This window comes from Rhipicephalus sanguineus, chromosome 11 (assembly GCF_013339695.2).
Source record: "Rhipicephalus sanguineus isolate Rsan-2018 chromosome 11, BIME_Rsan_1.4, whole genome shotgun sequence".
NCBI lineage: Eukaryota > Metazoa > Arthropoda > Arachnida > Ixodida > Ixodidae > Rhipicephalus > Rhipicephalus sanguineus.
In genome coordinates, this window is record NC_051186.1 from 131,850,314 (window position 1) to 131,872,068 (window position 21,755).

A 21,755-nucleotide genomic window follows, 5' to 3' on the forward strand; every position below is an offset into this window, starting at 1 on the left:
CAGCACGTCACTGCACTGCAGCACAGCGCTGACGAGCACGCCCAGCACCGGTTCAACTCCATCGGACCGGCAACTAACCTCCCCTCCCCCCCTCTAGGCACCGAGCAAGGCACAGCCAGCCGCGATGCAGAGGACGCTGCAACACCACCAGCAGCAGGCGAGGAACCACCACCACCCGAGGGGTCACTGAGCGTATCTCTTTCCTTACAGGACTGCGCCCAGCTGCAGCGCAACGCCGCGGGAACGCAGGAGGACCACCCGCTTAGTTCAACTCCGCGGAGCATCACCTCACACAGTGCTGGATCGCCCACACACGTGATGTCTCCCGAGGAACCTCTCACAAAAAACGCGGGCGACAACGACCTCGCACCGCAGGACGAGACCCCCGGCGAGATCACCCTCTCCGGCCCAATCGATGACACCAATGTGCTAGCAGAGCACACCCAGATCCGGCAACTGCTCCGCGAGCCCGCCACCACCGAGCGCTGGGATGACTTCCTATCCATCTTGGACGATGCCATCTCCACGATTAGGAAGGAGGCGAAGATCCCGGAAGCACCTGCCGCTGGGAAACCACGAGCCCCGACCAACCCGGACAACGCCCAGCAGATCCAGGGCCTGTACCGCCGAAACCGTCGTCGGGCAGTTCGTGTCATCGTTCAGGGCGAGTCGAAGCTCTGTGAGCTTCCGCTTGACGAACTGGAGGAGCACTTCCGCCTGCTGCTCAACAAAACTCGCCGCAATGACATGGCCGAGATCTGCCTCGCGAAATTCACTGCCGATGAAGTTGCAGCACGTCTTCGCAAATGCGAGAACACGGCTCCCGGTGGTGATCGAATCACCTATCACCACTGGCGTACTATTGACTCCGATGAAAGACGGCACAAGACACTTTAACGGGAAGGAAGAGGAGAGAGAGCCGGTCTGAGAACTGGCTAACCTCCCTGTCTTTCCGTTTTTCTTCTCCTCCACCTCCGATGCTCTCTTTTTGACCGCAGTGTTCAACATGTGCCTCCGGTTCAAGCGAGTACCCCCTGCCTGGAAGGAGACGCGAACGATCCTCGTTCATAAGAAGGGTGACCCGAGCGACGTGACGAACTGGAGACCCATCGCCCTTGGAAGCACAATCTCCAAGCTGTATGCGGGCTGCCTTGCGGCCCGCATGCTGCAGTGGGTGTGCGACCACGGTGTGCTCTCGCGGTGTCAAAAGGGGTTCCTGCCGCACGATGGAGTGTTCGAACACAACTTCGTGCTGCAGGAGCGTCTGGACGTGGCGCGGGCCGGCGGTGGCGACCTTTGCGTGGCGTTCCTCGACTTCGCCAATGCCTTTGGCTCTGTGCCACACAATGCACTAATCGACTCTCTTTGAGGTGCAGGTGCTGGAGAGGACTTCTGCGCCATTGTCGCGGACCTCTACAGAGGCAACACGACCCGCATCATCGCCGAGACTGGAACTACGGCTCCAGTAGCATCTCAGCCGGTATCCGACTGGGCTGCCCATTGAGCGGCCTGCTGTTCAACCTGGTGCTAGACCCCGTCATAAGGGCGGTTCAAGGAGGTGAGAAGCAGCACAACGTGCTCGCCTACGCCGATGATCTAACCCCCCTTGCAGACAACCCAGGGCAGCTTCGGGGCCGCATCAACGTCGTGGCGACTCTGGCCGGAAAGCTGGGACTTCGGCTGAACCCGAAGAAGTGCAGAAGTCTGCATCTCTCCGGAAGGACTCCCGTGGGCACCCGGGTTACAACATTTCTCGTCGACGGCGAGGAAATCCCCCGCATAGGTGACTACGAGAGTCAAACCTTTCTTGGACGCCCCGTCGTACTTAGTCTTCTGCCGGACAACTGCACAGTCGACGAAGCGATATCCGTCGGCCGCACCCTACTTCAGTCCATGCTTGCCCCATGGCAACGAAATGACGCTGTGAAAACATTGTCTTTCCAGCGCTCAACTTCGCAATTAGGTGCGGACAAATCGGCAAATCGGAATGGGCACGATTGGACGATGCTCTCCGGCCCCTAATCAAGAAGACTCTCTACCAGGGAACGCTGCCAACGACTACGTCTACGGTAGCGCAGCAGCCGGAGCAGCGGGCATCCCCGTCGCAGCTGACACCAGCGACGCCTGCCGAGTGGACAACGCCTTCAAGCTGTTAACATCAGCCGATCTCGAGATTCGGGAGATGGCCCTGGATGCACCAACTAAAAATGTTTCTAAGCGTATTCGCAGGTCAGCCACCCTCGAGGAGATCTCGGGTTACCTGAGCGACGAGCTGGGCGGAGTTTTCCAGGAGGCACGAGCGATGCAGCTCCAGTCGGTGTGGACAGAGGCACGAAAAGCCTCCCGCCGGCTGGACGTCACCTGGCAGCTGTTCGAAGAAGGGGGGATCAGTATAACCTGCGGTGACGACACCCTCACGCCGAAACACCGCACTAAGGTGGTGAGAACACTGCGTTATAGGATGATGTGCTCCCGAGATCGTGCTCTGCACGAAAAACCCAATCAGGGTAAAGCAATGGAGTGCGTCGCAGCGGATCCTTGCAGTTCCCACTTTATGCGGTCCGGCGGTTTCACCCGATTCTGCGACTGGCGCTTCATCCACAAGGCACGCCTCGGACTGCTGCCCGTGAATGGAGCGAGGCCCTGGGCATCCACCGCCGGCAAGCGGTGTCGAGTGTGCGGGTACGCAATGGAAACGCTACCGCGCGTCCTGGGTCACTGCATGCGCCACAGTGTGGCGTACACCAGTCGCCACAACAGTATTGTTAATCGAGTGAAACATGCTGCTTGCAGGAACTTCACGGTCACGCACGAGAACCGTCCGGTTGGTGACACCAACCTTCGCCCCGACCTCGTTCTCGCCAGGGGGGAGGAGGCGATCATCGTGGACGTGACCTGCCCATTCGAGAATCGTCTAGAGGCCTTCGAAGCAGCCCGTACGGTGAAGGAACGCAAGTACCAACCCGTCCGGGACTACCTGCTTCGCCGCTACCAGAGGGTCAGCATCGAGGCAATCGTCGTCGGTATGCTTGGCTCCTGGGACCCGGCCAACGACAGAGTCCTGAAAAGGCTCTGCAGCAGGAGGTATCTCCGGCTACTAAAGAAGCTTGCGGTTAGCGAGACGATCGCAGCTTCACGAGAAGTTTACAGCACGCACGTGGCAAATAGGTGAGGGGAGACATCTCCCTACGTGGTAACTCCGCCTAGCCACGGACGTGATGTATAACTTCACCATTGCAAAAAAAAAAAAAAAAATACTACACGCACAGAGCGAATAAACACAGCACACCAACGCAATGCCTTCCACCTTCCGGAGGAAAGCAACAAAAATAAGAACAAGTTCTTCCTTCAGGATCAAAGATGTTATCAACATTTTTGAAACAAAGCCTTGGTCTTGGGAAGGGCTATTCGACGAACCGTCCGCTTATAGCGGCGTGTTCCTCGCTTACAACGAATGACCAGCCGCACCTCTTGGATTTGGACCCTCCTGCTGCCTGAGAACTGCTGCCTTGGACCCCGTGGTTGGACCTGCTGCTTACGACTTTGGTGAGATGACAGTTCCTTATTAAGTAGCGCTTCGCCTCCCTCTTCCTTTTTCTTGTAACTTTTTTGTATTTTGGCGCCTCTTTCCTCATCTTCCCTCGCGTCCTCTTTCCACTCCCCCTTCTCTGGCTTCCCCCGAAACGGGGCGGCCCCTTCCCTTTCTCTCTCTCTCGTTGGCCTGCTACACTAACCATGTAGCAAGTCCGCTCCTCCCCCCCCCCCTTTTTTTTTCTCTCTCTCCTCTTTCTTCCCGTTAAAGTGTCTTGTGCAGTCTTTCATTCTTGAAGTGTTTTACTATGTCATCCCAAGTGTCAGTGTATTATGTAGTGTCCCTTCACGTTGATGTTCCCTCTGCTGCGACTGCCGCCTGCCGTCCCCTGGCCGACCACCATTGCCAGTAGGCGATGTCTTCGACACCCGGCAGCTTGAATGCAGGAGGAAACGCGACCCAGACGAGCCCAGCCAGGAGCACGGACGACACCGAAAACCGGCCGACGCTTGACGGGAACATACTTACCATCTTATTTCCCATGCACAATGGTTTCAGATGTCCCATGCCAGACTGCCACGAGAAGTACGTCGGCGTCACATGGACCAGCCGGCGCCAAAGCCTCACGCGACATCTCTGGGACGAACACAGGATAAAGGTTACCGCGGCCTACACCTGTACCATCTGTTCCGCAACCGACATGGGCTACCGGCCGACCGTGCACCCGTGTATCTCGAAAGGGAGGCACGAGCTCTGGACGAACGCAACCTTCGCGCACCCGTGCGCAGAGTGCTCGCTGACGTTCCCCAACAAGAAGGGGCTGGACAATCATGTCCGATCCCACAGCAGGAAGGCAGCGAAGCAGCGCGCGCGCCAACCGGCGACCAACGCGAGATCAACTCCGCGCGCCACCCCCGCACGACGAGCAGCACCACCACCGCCGCCAACGAGACCAACGCTGCAGCGAGCTCACCGAGAGCAGATCCAACACCACCGGACCTAGCTCTAACATCCCTCTCTTCCCCTCTAGGCGGCACGACCGGCAACACCGCCGATGCCACAGCAACCGCGGGATCAGCAACACCGACGGTCAACGAGGGGACTTCACCATCGCGAGGAATAATGAGCCCGTCTCATGACTCGCAGGACCACGAGATGGCGCCAGCCACCCCGGGCTCTGCGGAATATGAAGAAAGCAGCGCGTCCCTGCGCAGCAGCACGGCACCGGCGAGCACGCCCAGAACCGGTGCAGCGACATCGGACCTCCTTTTTACCCCTCTTTCCTCCTCTCCCCTAGCCTCCACACACGACGCGGCCAGGCGGGACGACGGGTGCACTGCGGCAAAGCCGGCAGCAGACGAGGAGAACTCACCATCCGAGGGGTCACTGAGCGTAGCTTTTTCATTGCAGGGCGCAGAGACAGCCTCGGCTGCAGCCAGCCCTGCGGAGAATCAGCACTCCCATACTTTCGGAGCAAGGCTGCGGCGCAGCGCCGCGACGACGCAGGACGATCAACCGCTGAGCTCGACGCCAAGGAGCATCACCTCACAGAGTGTTGGATCCCCCACACAGGTGATGTCTCAAGAGGACGCGTTACCCGACGAAGCCGGCAACGACCCGGCACCACAGGATGAGACTTCCGGCGAAACCACCCTCTCCGGCACAATTGATGACACCAACGTGCTAGCAGAGAACACCCAGAAAATTCCGGCAACTGGTTCGCGAGCCCGCCACCACCGAGCGCTGGGATGACTTCTTATCCATCTTGGACGATGCCATTTCCACGATTAGGAGGGAGGCGAAGATCCCGGAGGCACCTGCCGCTGGGAAACCACGAGCCCCGACCAACCCGGAAAATGCCCAGCAGATCCAGGGCCTGTACCGTCGAAACCGTCGTCGGGCAGTTCGTGTCATCGTTCAGGGTGAGTCGAAGCTCTGCGAGCTTCCGCTTCAGGACCGCTTCAGGACCGCATCAACGTCGTGGCAACTCTGGCTGGAAGGCTGGGACTTCGGCTGAACCCGAAGTGCAGAAGCCTGCACCTCTCCGGAAGGACTCCCGTGGGCACCCGGGCAACATTTCTCGTCGACGGGGAGGAAATCCCCCGCATAGGTGACTACGAGAGTCAAACCTTTCTTGGACGCCCCGTTGGATTTAGTCTTCTGCCGGACAACTCCACAGTCGACCAAGCGATATCCGTCGGCCGCACCCTACTTCAGTCCATGCTTGCCCCATGGCAACGAATTGACGCTGAGAAAACTTTTGTCTTTCCAGCGCTCAACTTCGCAATCGACTTCGCAATCGGAATGGGCACGATTGGACGATGCTCTCCGGCCCCTAATCAAGAAGACTCTATCTTCCAGGGAACGCTGCCAACGACTACGTCTACGGCAGCGCAGCAGCCGGAGCAGCGGGGATCCCCGTCGCAGCTGACACCAGCGACGCCTGCCGAGTGGACAACACCTTCAAGCTGTTAACATCAGCCGACTTCGAGATTCAGGAGATGGCCCTGGATGCGCTAACTAAAAATGTCTCTAAGCGTATTCGCAGGTCAGCCACCCTCGAGGAAATCTCGGGTTACCTGAGCGGCGAGCTGGGCGGAGTTTTCAGGAGGCACGAGCGACGCAGCTCCAGTCGGTGTGGACGGAGGCACGAAAAGCCTCTCGCCGACTGGACGTCACCTGGCAGCTGTTCGTAGAAGGGGAGATCAGCTTAACCTGACACCCTCACGCCGAAACGCCGCACTAAGGTGGTGAGAACACTGCGTTATAGGATGATGCACTCCCGAGATCGTGCTCTGCACGAAAAACCCAATCAGGGTAAAGCAATGGAGTGCGTCGCAGTGGATCCTTGCAGCTCCCACTTTATGCGGTCCGGCGGTTTTACCCGATTCTGCGACTGGCGCTTCATCCACAAGGCACGCCTCAACCTGCTGCCCGTCAATGAAACGAGGCCCTGGGCATCCACCGCCGACAAGCGGTGTCGAGTGTGCGGGTGCGCGATGGAAACGCTACCGCACGTCCTGGGTCACTGCATGCGCCACAGTGTGGCGTACACCAGTCGCCACAACAGTATTGTTAATCGAGTGAAACATGCTGCTTGCAGGAACTTCACGGTCACGCACGAGAACCGTCCGGTTGGTGACACCAACCTTCGCCCCGACCTCGTTCTCGCCAGGGGGGAGGAGGCGATCATCGTGGACGTGACCTGCCCATTCGAGAATCGTCTAGAGGCCTTCGAAGCAGCCCGTACGGAGAAGGAACGAAAGTACCAACCCGTCCGGGACTACCTGCTTCGCCGCTACCAGAGGGTCAGCATCGAGGCAATTGTCGTCGGTGTACTCGGCTCCTGGGACCCGGGCAATGACAGAGTCTTGAAAAGGCTCTGCAGCAGGAGGTATCTCCGGCTACTCAAGGAGCTTGCGGTTAGCGAGACGATCGCAGCCTCTAGAGAAGTGTACAGCGCGCACGTGGCAAATAGGAGAGGGGAGACAGCTCCCTAAGTGGTACTTCCGCCTAGCCACGGACGTGATTTATAACTTCATCATTCCAATAAATAAATACTACACGCACAGAGCGAATAAAACACAGCACACCAACACAACGCCTTCCACCTTCCGGAGGAAAGCGACAAAAATAAGAACAAGTTTGTCCTTCAGGATCAAAAATGTTATTAGCATTTTTGAAAAAACTCTGTTCTTATCAGCTTGATATCTGATATGGGTCCTATTTGGACCCAAGATATTAAACTTATTTTTCGAATGGGGCGGAGTGCTTGAGGCTTGCTTGACCTCCGCCACGGGTTGGCCCGGTATTGCACTATCTCCGGGATCGGCCCACTCACCCCCCTCGGGGGTGAGAAATTTGCAGTCTAAAATGAGTTGGAAGTGTGATTGTACTAATCGTGGAATGTATGCCTTGTCTGGGGAAGTTTCCGCACGCTGGTGTTCACCCGCTCGCCCGCCCCGGCTGACGCGGTTTTTGCGTGCGCGCGGTGCATGTTCGCTCTTCGTGCAGCTCGTTGTTGGTGCGAAATTTATTTCGTTGATGATGATTAGTGGTGTTTTGTGGCGCAAGGGCCATGGGTGGCCAAAGAGCGCCATGTCTTTTGTGTGGTGTTGGCGATGACCAATGATTTCGACGACAGGGTGTATTATGGCTGTATAGAGGCCTAAAATCACGCGCTATAAATAAGCGTAAAAGGGGTGTATAGAGTATAAAATTTTGGCAGTGACAAGTGATGTGATCTATGGGTGTGGGTTGAATGACGAGTGAGTATGGTATTTACAAGTGAGTAGCGGGAGAACAGCACGAACGCCTCCTCAAGGCCTTTGAGCCCAAAGGCCGGGAGGCAGGTGCTTCCTTTGATAGAAACCGCAGCAGCAGCCTCAATCGCGAGGCCGCACTACGGAGCGTCTGGAAAAATTACGTTGAAATTATGCACACTTTTTAAAAATTCAAAGAGGGACTGATATTTAAAAAGGGGTTCTCTGCCAATGAACATAGCAGGATGAAGTGGGAAATGCAGGTATGCAGATGAAAAATGCTTTCTCCTGAGAGCGTCTAGTTCGGTGCATTGTAGTAGGGTGTGAAGTACGGTTAAAGGATCGCCACAGTAGTCGCACAAAGGTGGATCGCCTCCGGACAAGAGGTATGAATGTGTACTGTATGTGTGGCCAATCCTATGTCTGCAGAGTGTAACTTCTGTGTGGCGTGACTTTGATACTGGTGTCCAATTACCTAGTCGCGGCTTGATAACATGCAGTTTATTTTGTGTGTCCCTATCCCATGTGCTCTGCCAAAAGGCCCTGAGCTTTCTTTTGAGGAATGGTTTTAAGTCTAGCGGAGGGATAGCTACGGCTGTATTGGGACTGTTTTCGTGGGCGGATGCTGCTAGCTGATCCGCCAACACGTTGCCTTGTATCTCGCGGTGCCCAGGCACCCAGCACACTACGACATGTTGTTTGAGGGAGTAGATCGTGCATAAAATAGAGTATAGCGAGACAAGGACAGGATTTGTGTGCTTTGTCATAGTTTTTAAAGCGTTCACTACACTTAAAGAATCCGTGTATATCACTGCCTTTTGTAGTTTCGGTTGTTTTATGTGTTTAACTGCCGCAAGTATCGCGTAAGCTTCTGCCGTGAAGATACTTGAATCAGGGTGCAGAATACCGGAGTCGGAAAAGGATGGACCAACGGCTGCGTACGACACAGAAGTGTTAGACTTTGAGGCATCTGTAAAGAATTCAGGGTGTGGGTACTTGTATTGTAATTCGAGGAAGTGTGTACGGATATGCGCAAGTGGCGCGTGCATGGTAACTTCCACGAAGGAAACATCACAATCTATAAGCTGCCACTGCCACGGCGCGAGATGTGGAGCGGGAGCCATTAGACAGTGTTCGAGAAGTGGCACACACGTTTCTTCAGCTAGGCCCCTCACACGAAGTGAGTAGGGCTGTCTCATCGAAGGTCGGTTGTGAAAAAGTTCAGAACTGGACAAATCATTAATTGCAGTGTGTGAGGGGTGCTCATTGCTTGCGTTCACCTTGAGGAAATATACAAAAGATAGGTAAGATCTCTGGAGGTGCAACGACCACTCATTCGATTCAACGTAAAGGCTTTCTACGGGGCTAGTACGAAAGGCACCCGTAGAAAGACGAATGCCCAAATGGTGGACTGGGTCAAGCATCTTCAAAGCACTTGGTGTCGCAGAGTGATAGATTATCGCCCCGTAATCTAGGCGCGTGCGTACAAGGCTTTTATAAAGGTTCATCAGGCACTTCCTGTCAGTACCCCACATAGTGCGTGACAACACTTTTAGAATATTCATGGTGTTTATACACTTGTTTTTTATGTACTTAATGTGTGGTATAAACGTAAGTTTTGTGTCTAGAATTAGCCCTAGGAACTTGTGCTCTCTTTTTACCTACAAACGCTCACCATGTAGGTCAATGTCTGGATCGGGATGAAGGCCTCTCTTTCTGGAGAATAGGACGCAAGTGCTTTTTTGTGCATTCAGTGTAAATCCATTCTCGTCTGCCCATTTAGAGACCTTGTTCAAGCCCAGCTGGACCTGCCGCTCACACATTGAAAGGTTGCACGACTTATAACCGATCTGCACGTCGTCCACATATGTGCAATAAAACATGTTTCGTGGAATGCACAGACGTAGCGAATTCATTTTTAAAATAAAGTGTGCAACTCAGGACACCACCTTGCGGCACTCCAGTTTCCTGGACAAATATTCTGGACAAGACATTACGCACTCGAACACGGAACGTGCGATTGGACAAGTAGCTTTCGATTATGGTCAGCATCTTTCCTCGGGCACCTAAGTGTGAGAGGTCTCGCAGTATGCCAAAGCGCCATGTGGTGTCGTAAGCCTTTTCCATATCGAGGAACACTGAAAGAAAGAATTGCTTGTGGACAAAAGCGTCGCGAATTTGTGCCTCGATACGGATAAGGTGGTCAGAGGTAGATCTACCCTCTCGAAAACCGCACTGGTATGGGTCGAGTGATTTGTTTGCTTCGAGGAAATGTATAAGTCGGCGGTTTATCATCTTTTCAAAAAGTTTACACAGGCAGCTTGTTAGTGCAATGGGCCTGTAGCTCGTAACGGAGGACGGGTCCTTGCCCTGTTTTAGAATTGGAATAATAATGGCTTCCTTCCAGGCCGAGGGGATCTCGCCGGAAAACCAAACAGCATTATACAGGGAAAGGAGGGCGTTTTGTGTTTCAGATGGCAGGTGTTTCAGCATTTCGTATACAACACGGTTGGAGCCTGGGGCGGTACTATTGCAGCAGTTAAGCGATGCTTGTAGCTCAGCAATGCAGAAAGGTTCATTGTATGCTTCGTGTTTTGTGGATTTGCGCTCTAGTTTCTGTTTTTCGATTCTTGTTTTGTATCTTTGGAAAGCTTCACTATAGTGCGACGCGCTCGAGACCTGTTCGAAGTGTGCACCTAGGGAGTTCGCCTCGTCTTCCAAGCCGTCGCCTCGTGTGTTTACTAGAGGAAGTGAATGTGCTTGTCGGCCTGCTACCCTGCTAACCATGTTCCAGACTTTGGCCTCCTGTGTATATGAATTAATGCCCGATAAAAACTTCTGCCAACTTTCCCTTCTTGCCTGTCGGCGCGTTCTCCTGCCTTGGGACTTTATGTTCTTAAAACTGTCCAGATTCTCGGCTGTGGGAGATTCCCGAAGCAGCCTCCATGCTTTATTTTGTTTTTTGCGCGCAGTTCTACACTCAGTGTTCCACCACGGCACACGTTTTTGCCGGGCAGTCCAGATGTTTGTGGGATACATTTAATTGCAACATCAATCAGAAAAGCAGTAAAGTATTCTACAGCTTCATCCATGCTTAAAGCACGCATGTCGGTCCAACTTAAGAGAGCCATTTTACGAAACTGTTCCCAATCTGCTTTGTCGATTTGACATTTGGGAACCTGTGGAGGACATTCATTCGCTATTGGTGTGCTCAGAACTATTGGCAAGTGGTCGCTTCCATAAGGGTTATTAACGACTTTCCATTTGAGTAGAGGTACAAGTGATGGAGATGTAATGGTGAGATCTATGGACGAGTAGGTATTGTTAGCGAGGTTATAATATGTTGGCTCTTTCTGATTCAAGAGGCATGCGCCAGAAGAGAAAAGGAATTGTTCGATTAGTCGTCCTCGCGCATCACAGCGAGTCACCCCATAGACTGCTATGTGCATTGAAGTCGCCAAGGACCAGATAGGGTTCTGGTAGCTCATCTATTAGGGACTGGAATTCATGTTTTTGCAGGTGGTAGTGTGGAGGTATGTAAAGAGAGCAAATGGTGACGAGTTTGTTCAAACGAACCACTCGAACAGCCACTGCCTCAAGGGACGTTTGGAGAGGTAAGTGTGTACATGCTATTGCTTGACCAACTACAACGGCTACACCACCGGATGACGCCATGGCGTCCTCCCGGTCCTTTCGGAAAATGATGTAACTGCGAAGAAAGTTTGTGTGTTTGGATTTTAAGTGTGTTTCTTGTACACACAGCACTTTTGGTGAATGTTTGTGTAAAAGTTCTTGGATATCGTCGAGGTTTTTAAGCAGTCCTCTGACGTTCCATTGTATAATTTGTGTTTCCATATTGGAAGAAAAGTAGGGCTGTGTGTACGAAAAGAAGTGGCTGTTGTTTTAGAGGTAAGTTGGAGCTTAAGTAACAGGGCCATCCTCGGGCCCCGTTATCGGCTTTTTCGTTCTCTTTGCGCGCTCCAAGGAGCTACGCCGCTCTTTCGGTACCAGGGGTACCGGAGTTGTGTCCATTGCCTCGTTTGAGACACTGGACGCCCGCGTGTGCGAGCTGGTTGTTCGTTTTTCCGACCTCGCCTGGCGAGGCGCGGTCGTTTGACCCGACGACCCTGGTGGCTTCGTAGGTGGAGCAGCCTTGACTGCTGCCACCATGGGGCAGCCGCCACGGCCGGTGGCTCACTTTCCGTGGGCCGAGACAGTGGCGGTGGCCGGTGCGGCGCTGCCCCCTGACGCGCCGCATCAGCATACGTTGAACCATGAAAGGCCGAACACCTTCTTCGCGCTTCTTTAAATGAAATATTTTCACGGACCTTCAGGGACATGATGTCTTTTTTCCTTTTTCCAATTTGGACATGATCGTGAATACGCACCGCATTTTGCGCAGGTAGGTTGACCACGGCAGCTCAGAGAGCCATGGCCAAATCTTTGGCACTGAAAGCATCGGCGAGGGTTTGGGATGTACGGTCTGATGGTTGTCTTTGTGTATCCAGTTTCTATGTTTTGTGGTAGTTCACTTGTGGCAAAGGTAAGTATCAAGTGTTTTGTGGGGATTTCCTGGTTGTTCCTTCGGATGATAATTCGCTTTACATTGGTCACGTTCTGGTCCTTCCAACCTTCGAGGAGTTCGGTTTCGGTAAGGTTAAGGAGATCTGCGTCCGACACGACTCCGCGGGCAGAGTTCATGGATCGGTGTGGTGTTACGGTAATAGGAATGTCGCCAAAAGTTCGGAGGTTCTTCAGTTTGTCAAATTGTATTTTTTCACGGAGTTCGATAAGGAGGTCTCCACTAGCCATTTTAGTTACCTTATAGCCAGCACCTAAGCTGTCTGTTAGTGTTCTGGATACAACAAAAGGGGACACGGTCCTAGCTGGTTTGTCAGACTTCTCACTGTGTACAACATGATAGTGGGGGAATACTTCTTTTGGTCGGCTGAAAAAGTTGAGTTCTTCGGTGCGTACGCGCTTCGAAGCGGCACGATCATTTAGTAATGGGAACGCTCTATGCATGATAGTGGAATATGATTCAGAAGCGATGGCGGCCACCCACCACGGAGCCCAACATGGGGACGCTACAAGATTCATGGTGCTGAAAACATGCAGACGCCAGCCGTGCACCGCTACTATAACCCAATGCACATAGACCACGGTTGGCTACTTGCACAAGGTTAACCCAAGCCACCTATGAAAATTGGGAAGTAACTGAAGGGAATAGAAGACAGGACAGCGACGAAAGAAGATAGGAAAGTGAAAGATCAGAGAGGGGGATAGGAAAAGGTGGCCGCCGATTTCCCCTGGGTGGGTCAGCCCAGGGGTGCCGTCTACGTGAAGCCGGGGCCAAAGGGGTGTGTTGCCTCTGCCGGGGGGCCTTAAAGGTCCAATCACCCGGCGTCGGCTCAACCCCCAGGATCCCCTTTTCCCCGGACACGGCAAAGCCACGCACGGCTAGGCGTGGGAGGGGGTCGAAACCCCCCCGTTAGCTCCGGTCCGTGGTGTCGCTACACACCAAACGCCTGCTTGCGCAGACGCCCCTGCGAGGAATTTATTTCGTTAGTGTATTTTGCAATAGGGAGGGGGCTGAGACGAGAGGACAACAATTTTGGCACTCTTGGCTTTTGAAAAGCTTTGGAGATGATGTGCACAATGGAGAGAAATAAACGTTTCCATTTTTATTTTGCGTCTTTGTGCGTCCGTGTGGTCAGCGCTCACATTTCAAGCAACACGCATACAGCTGCACACGCAGGGATACCCTTTTCGTCGCTTTGCGCTTGATGAAACCAAAGCAAACGCTGTGTATGTTCGCCCCGTCAGCGTGTCCAGTTTTACATTTCTGCCACCACTAGTTGCGGCCCTCCACAGAGACCTTGTGTGTTGTGGTGACTTTAACGCTCACCATGTCAGCTGGGGATGTCCCCGAACTTCCGCGCGTGGTCGGGACCTGAGTGACGTCATTGCCTCTACGGGCCTACTCGTCCTGAACTCTGGGGAACCGACCTTCGCCCGTAGAGGTGTGGTCGCCGCGGTGATTGACCTGGCCCTCGTGTCGGAGCGTTGTTCCTATGAGTGGAAACGCGAACCGGACACGGCCGGCTCGGACCACTTCCCGATCACGCTGTCACCAAGTCATCCCAGCCGTGGTGTTGTGCGAAGGTACAGTGTCGTCCGGTGGCCCCTCTTCCGCGAGCTGTGCGCGAGTATTCAGTCCTCTGATTACTTCTCGCGTATCGCGGAGTCCGCGGAGCGAACTACGACCCGCTGTGTCGTGCCTGCGGGGACACCCTGCCCGGACGTGAAGCTTCTAAACCTTCGTGCAGTCCGCCGCCGCGCTCAAAGACAGGCGCTGCGCTCCACCGCCACCAATCCCTGGACACTATACAACAGACTCGACGCGGTGTGCCGACGTCACGCTGAGCGGCTTCGTGACCGCACCTGGACGGGAGTCTGCTCGTCACTAAGGGACCCACGTCGCCGTGGCCGCGGCTGGCGCATAATGCGAGCAATGCTTAACCCCAAGGTTCCACGCTACCCTGTGCTGGCCATCGCTGTGGGGCGTGGCATTTCGGAAATGGACCCTTGCCGAACTCATTGCCTCCTGCTTCGTGCCTGCTGATGCCGCTGCCCCGGGTGCAGCTGTGCGCGCCGCGAGCTACACTGCACCACCCCTACCTCCCCCTGAGCCGAATCTCGCGCAAACATCCGCTCGTTCTGCGAGGAGGATTTCACTCTCTTCGAGCTCGAGCGCGTTCTCCTGCGAAAGAGAAAACGTAGCGCACCTGGCCCGGATGGAATAACCCATCATCTCTTGCGTAATCTCGACGCTTCCAAGCGCCCCATCCTGTTGGAGGCCTATAACCGGGTGTTGGCAAGTGGATCCCTTCCTACCCAGTGGCGCACGGCAACTGTCATCCCAGTCCTCAAGCGAGGCAAGTCGCCCCGTGCGATCAAATCGTATCGTCCTATTTCTCTCACTTCAGTGGCTGGGAAAACAATGGAGGAAATGGCCCTTCATCGACTGCACTGGATTGCGGATGCGCGCAACGTCTTCGCCCCCGAGCAGTGCGGTTTCCGACAGCGCCGTGCGACGGCCGATTGCCTGGCAGCTGTCGTCAGCACACTTGAGCAGGCTCTCCACGACAAGGAGATGGCCATCCTCTTGCTTCTCGATGTCCAGTCGGCGTTCGACTCGCTGCCCCACGCTTCCATCGTCGGTGCTGTGCGCTCCCTGGGCGTCCAGGGCAGGCGTCTCGATTATGTTCGGGCCTTCCTTGCAGACCGGACGTTTGCCGTGCGCGTTGGAGGGGCGACCAGTTCACCGCGTTCTATCCACACTGGTGTGCCGCAGGGCAGTGTTCTCAGCCCATTTCTTTTCAATTTGGTGCTTGCACCACTTTTGAAGTGCCTCCCTGAAACGGCGATTCTCCCAGCGCGCGCTGTTATTTACGCGGACGACATCGCCCTCTACGTGCGCGGTCCTACCCGGAAGTGCTGAGGTCCGCGGGCGGATGCAGGTGGCTCTGCAGTGCGTGGCGAACCTTATCAGAGACATTGGCCTCACAATTTCGGCAACGAAAACCGAGGCCCTCGTTGTTCACCCTCGTGCTGCAGCCCACCGCCACCTCCCGTGCCTTCAGCTCGACGGTGCGAGTATCTCTTGGCAAACGAGTGTCCGATACCTCGGGCTAACCATTGATAATCGTCTACGATGGTTCCCCGCGGTGCGGCGCATTCGGCAGGATGCTTGCCGCGTTGAGTCTTGTGTCCGCCGACTCCTCGCTCGCGGCAACGGATGCCCTCCCGCCTTCGCGTGCACCATATACGAAGCAATGGCCCTTTCCGTCGTGCACTACGCTCTCCCTCTCTGCACCCTTGAGGCCCCACAGTGGCGTGCAATCGACCGGGATCATCGGCGAGTGATCCGAATGTGCCACGGCATCCCCCGTCATACTCGTGTGGCCGAGACTCTGGCAGAAACTCGCACGTGGCCTGCGTCGCTTACAGCGGATCTGCGTGCTCTGTGTCACGTGGAGCGCCTACATCGTGCACCAGGCGCCGGTCCTCTACTCGCCCGACTTCGTGCTGTCCCAAACACTCAAGTCGGTCGAATCATCGACCTTTACGACAGTCTTGTTGTCGACGAGCCTGCCCCTTGTGCGCGCTGGCCCCCACCACACCGGCGAGCGCCCCTCTGTGTTTACTTTGAACTGCCGGGCATACGTTCAAAGCGCAACACACCACACAGTGCCATCGCTCAGGAGGCTGCGGCCAGGACGCACGACGAACACAACTCTATTCAGATGGCTCTGTGCTACGAGACCGTTCAGCTGCGGCCGCCTGCATTGCCCCTGAGCTCGGCAAAGCCCTGCAGTGCCGCCTCAGCTTCTGTGCCTCCTCGACTACCGCAGAACTCGTTGGCTTGCAGCTGGCTGCTGACCTTCGTGACTCACCTACCATCAAGAACGCTGCGATTTATTGTGACTCAAGGTCAGCTCTGCGACAACTCATGAAGGAGGAACGCGGCCCGCCACTATCACAGCGTGTTGCGCACAGCCTACGGTCGGTTCAGGAGCATGGCTGTGATGTTGTACTACAGTGGCTTCCCTCCCATGTTGGCATCGCGGGAAATGAGGCTGCCGACGATCTGGCTAAACAGGCGCATTCCTCCGCGACCCCACTGACACCATACGCCAACTCTTTCGATTCCGCGCGATGTAATTTTCGGCGAGAATTGCAGCGCGACCACCCAGACGAGCGGGTCGCCGATGGACGCCCCCCTCATCTTCTCCCCATGGCCTCACGATCTCGGCGCCGAAAACCGAGGCCCTCGTCGTCCACCCTCGTGCTGAAGCCCGACGACGTCTTCCGTGCCTTCAGCTGGATGGTGCACCAATAGTTTGGAGTAGCAACGTCCGCTACCTCGGCCTGACGATAGACAATCGCCTCCGATGGTTCCCGGCGGTGCGACGTGTACGACAGACGACGCGTCGCGTGGAATCGGCCGTGCGCCAACTACTCGCAGGCGGCAACGGCTGCCCCGCTGCCTTCGCCTGCACCATCTACGAGGCGATGGCTCTGTCTGCCATCCACTACGCACTGCCGATCTGCAAACTCCAGGCGCCACAGTGGCGACTGATCGACCAGGACCACCGCCGAGTCATCCGCATGTGTCACGGAATGCCTCGTGGCTCTCGTGTGGCCGAGACCCTCGCGGAGGCTCGTGCGTGGCCTGCGTCGCTCAAGGCGGACCTGCGAGCATTGTGCCACTTGCAGCGTCTCCACCGAGCGCGTGATGCAGGTCCCCTCCTCTCGCGGTTACGTGCTGTGCCAAACTCACGTGTCGGCCAACTTATCGACGTGTACGACGGTGTTGTGGCTGACGACCCCGCACGCCTTTCGCGCTGGCCACCCCCTCACCGTCGAGTGCCCCTTCGAGTGAACTTGCACCTGCCGGGCATTCGATCCAAACGCCACACCCCCATCAGTGCCATTGCTCAAGAGGCCGCGGCGCGGATGTATGAGGACCTGGCCGGGAGGACGCAGGTGTTCACCGATGGGTCCGTCCTGCAGGATCGCTCAGCCGCGGCCGCCTGCATAGCCCCTCAGCTCAGCTCGGAACGACAGTGCCGCTTGCGATACTGTGCATCCTCAACAACAGCTGAGCTAGTCGGACTCCAGCTGGCTGCAGACCTCCTGCGCAATTCGCCGGCCGTCACGAGCGCAGCAATCTTCTGCGACTCGAAACCTGCCCTCCGCCAGCTCGCGAGGGAGGAACGAGGCCCCCTTCTTGCTCAGCGTGCCGCTCTCAGCCTGCTGGCCCTCCAGGAACGAGGCTGTGATGTGGTCCTTCAGTGGCTCCCTTCACACGTCGGCATCGCGGGCAACGAGGCTGCAGACGAACTCGCAAAACGAGCACACTCCGCCGAGACTTCGCTGACGGATTACGCCAGCTCGTTCGACTCGGCACGCAACAACCTTCGCCGGGAGCTAGTGCGCGAGCATCCTGACGCACGGGTCGCCTCCGGACACCACCCTCCTCCCATCCCAGCCACTGGTTTCACTCGCCGCGAGCGCGCGCTTCTTCTTGCCCTGAGGACCGGTTCTGTGTGGCCCGCGGAACGCAGGCATCGTCTTCGCGGCGCCGCTGCACCGAACTGCACCGATTGCGGCGCGATCGAAACCCTGTGCCACCTATTGTTTGACTGTCCTTCTCTCAACACTGCGCGGAAGCGGCTCGTCATGAAGTACCGCCTCGTCGGACTGCCGTGTGCGACCCTACAGGACTTGCTCCATCCCACCGGCCACGTGCACCGTCGCCGATCAGCTCTTGCGGCCCTACTCGCTTTTCTCGAGGATGCCGGCCTAGTCGAACGAATTTTCTAGCCGCTCACCACGGTGACTCGGACGCCCGTTCTCCTGCCCCCCCCCCCCCCCCACCCCCTCACTGTTTTTTTTTTTTTCCACTCATACCTTTCTTTTTCTTCTTTTACCATACTCTTTTCACTCTCACTGTCCCTTTAATCCCTAATCCCCCGTGAGTGTATCGGTTGAGGTGTCCTCACTTGAGAGACAGTTATCGTGCACTCCACACCCAATTTCCATTTTCATTTCCTTCTTCCTTTTAAGAATCACCTCCCCCCCGAGAGAAGCCAGCCATGGGGAAAACAGCGGCTGCGGGGAGCTCCTTCGTCAGCTTGCATCGACTGCGGCGCTGTTGAAATACTTTTTCACCTGCTGTGCAAGTGCCCCACATCTGCCTGTGCAAGGAAGGAGCTAGCCACCCGCTACCGCCTTCTCGGCCTGCCCTGTGAGACCCTCGAGGAAATCCTCTTTCCCACCGGCTGCAGCGATCGTCGCCGTAATGCCCTTGCCGCCCTTTTCTCCTTCATCGACGCTGCCGGCCTCGGCGAGCGGCTTTAAACCCAACATACCACGTAGTATAGTTCAACCCTCGCCCTACCTTCCTGCAAGCTCACCTTTTGTGTCTTTCCCCCTCTCTCTCCTTTTCATCCCCTTTCCCCGTGCGTGTACCGGTTGAGGTGTCCTCTTTCAGAGACAGTTATCGTGCACACCAAGCCCCACTTCTTATTTCTGAACAGAATCACCTATATCGCCCACTGTGCCATTGACATCACCAGTGTCCTGTGCAGTGGGGTTGAGGGTGTCGCGGTGAAAGTGCGCGTTGGTGAGTGCGACACGGCAGTGACAAGTATTTACGTGGAGCCAATGCACAAATGGGACACATCCTTTGTGACGCGTTTGGCGCGGCTCCTACGAGGTGACCTGGTCATCTGTGGAGACTTCAACTCGCACCACACAGCGTGGGAAAGCGGCCGCACGGATCACAGAGGCATGTCCTTATTGGACTCTATTGCAGAGACCGGCCTCCTCGTGATTAACACCGGCAGTCCCACATTCGTGCGTCGCGGTGTGCAGCGCAGTGCGATTGACCTATCCATCGTCAGCGATCGAGTCAGGTACGAGTGGAAGAGATGTGCTGACACGTGGGGCTCAGACCACTTCCCACTCTTTCTCGAACCCCTCGATCGGCGCCGAGCGCTCACACGCACGTACACCGTGACAGACTGGGGCCGGTTCCGCGAGCTTTCGGCCGCTTCCCCGCCCCCTCGGGCGTTGCCTTTCTATCCCACGTCTCGCGCTGTGTGGTGGCGGCTTCTCGAAAATGTGCTGTGCCAGTGGGGACACCAGTCCCGGACATGAAGTTACTCAATCTTCGAGCGATTCGCCGCAAACTGCAACGACGCGCCATCAAGACCGACCGCAGTGAGCACTGGACGCTGTACAATCGGCTTGATGCCGTGTGTCACCGGCACGCGAAGCGGCGCCGTGACCAGTCGTGGGGAAGCTTGTGCGTTACGCTGGATGACCCGAGGCGCCCGGCGAGGGCTTGGAGGATTTTCGGAGCCATTCTCGACCCCTCGGTCGCGCGCTTCCCGTTCCTGTCCATCGCCGTGCATCGGGGCATCACGTACGCACAGCTGGCTGAGCTACTGGCTGACTCCCTGTGCTTGAGTGTACCTGCAGCCCCCACCAGCCCTCCACCGCTCGCGCTACACCATCGCCGAGAGTGGTTCACGCCACGCCGCTTTCTACCAAGCACAGGAATCTCCCACGAAGTGAACGCTCTCTGCAACGCGGAGTTCACCATCTCGGAGCTTCGGATCGCACTGGCCTCACGCAAGCGACGCTCTGCGCCCGGCGGGGATGGAATAACGTACCAAATGCTCCGCAACTTCGACGACTCGCAGCTTCCGGTGCACAGAATACGGCGCGAAAAATTTGTTCCCATGACTGATACCTGCCTTTCTGAGGCAAGCGTTTCATTGAGAATTCGCAAATGTTTCTGGTAATGTTGGCGCCTCTGCTGCACTAGTGCAGCTTGTTTCGCGTGGTTGCCGCAGAAGGTTCATGCACAATAACATTGCCGGGCGGCTTTTAATTATGTTTGGCGTAAAATTCACGCCTTTGAGCTCACATATCAGTGCGCCATGAAACCTGACTGCTACAGATTGGTATTGCGTGGCGTGACTGTATGACGAACGGGGGAGTCTCCTTTGTTTTACCAAACCGGTTTGACGCAACTTATTTAGCTCCCCAGTGTTTGTTTTCATAGATAGCTTTGCGCGCGCCAGTGCGCCTTTTCATTTTTTATTTTCTCCTGATTCAGCCCTCTCAGTGCAGCCCTTTTCAGGGCTATCAGGCGGCATTAAAAAATGTAGTCTCCCACGTCTTTTCTTTTTTCCCTTTCTGCTTCTCTTCTTTTCCTTTTCTTCGCGGCCTCAGCTCGTCAGCTATGGCCGCCACTGACACCGAGGACCATCCTCACGGTTCCTGTGCTGGCGCAAGAACCGTAAACACTCCACCAAAAACGAGCCGCGCCATCGCGCCCCGCAAGGCAACGGGAGCGATCCAAACGTGCGCGCGGAAACTGAGGGCTGCCGCCGCTGGCCGCCTGCGCATCAGCCCTGCTGCTGGCACGCCAACCTCACGGCCGCGCGCGCGAGCGACGCGGAAAAAGGCACCTAAATCCAAGCCCACCACATCCGAAATCGCCACGCAAACGGCCGCGCCCAAAACCGAGGAAGCCGCTGCCGCCATTCCCCCGGTCCTTCGGCCAGCCGTGCTCCAGATTTCACAGCTTCAACAACAGCAGGGAAGCGCGAGTGGGGGAGAGAGAACCGTCGTAACCGCGGCAACACGGCCAGTGTGCGAGGAGCCATGCACCACCTCCTCGTCCTCGCCCACGTCGTCGTCATCCTGGGAGCATACCACACCACCCTCCTCCCCGTCTCTCTCACCCTCTCCGAGACGCCTGGCACAAGAAACCGGAACCGGAACCAACAGCAACCGGCCCGGCAGCCAACGCGCGCAGCAAGCGTCGTCTGCTAGGGAGCGTCCTACCGACCGACCAGCACGTGCATACTCTGCCCTAGAGCACTGCACGGGCCGATTTTTCCGGCCCGGGCCCGGCCCGGCCCGGCCCGAAAACGCCATGCTCCGGCCCGCCCGAGCCCGGCCCGGTGTTCTTAAATGTGGCCCGTACCCGGCCCGGGCCCGAAAAGTTTGGGCCCGGCCCGGCCCGATCCGACCCGTTTCAGCTAGTTTTGCCTTGAGCATAAAGGAGGCACTGTCTAACCTTCGGTTATTGTGAAGATACCTACCACACACAAGATATTTTCTAGAGATTGTTTTGGGAACTTCTTTCAGTGTCACGACTTTCACTGGTACTGTGTGTACTTTCGGTTAATTACGCCCGTAACACTCTTGCGAAATAATTGCAGGGCAATATAAAATATAATTGGAGTCACAGCTGGCTGTTTCATGTACGCACGCAGTGCTAACCACGCAATCTTATTTTTGCATTTCAAAGAACGACTACAAAATATACCTCCATAAACTGAAAAAAAAAACATGGCAGACATTTTTAGTTT

At 55.9% G+C, this 21,755-nt stretch overlaps 1 protein-coding gene and 1 pseudogene across 1 annotated transcript; both read left to right on the forward strand.

The window, feature by feature from the left end:
- The first annotated feature begins 1,970 nt into the window (after positions 1-1,970).
- On the forward strand, positions 1,971-7,371 carry LOC125756377 (uncharacterized). Its single transcript, XM_049411040.1, has 2 exons — positions 1,971-3,084; positions 6,927-7,371. Exons 1-2 carry the CDS (start codon positions 1,988-1,990, stop codon positions 7,030-7,032), a joined length of 1,203 nt encoding a protein of 400 aa, XP_049266997.1. The 5' UTR covers positions 1,971-1,987; the 3' UTR covers positions 7,033-7,371.
- On the forward strand, positions 7,195-7,374 carry LOC119375702 (U2 spliceosomal RNA; annotated as a pseudogene).
- The last annotated feature ends 14,381 nt before the right edge of the window (positions 7,375-21,755 follow it).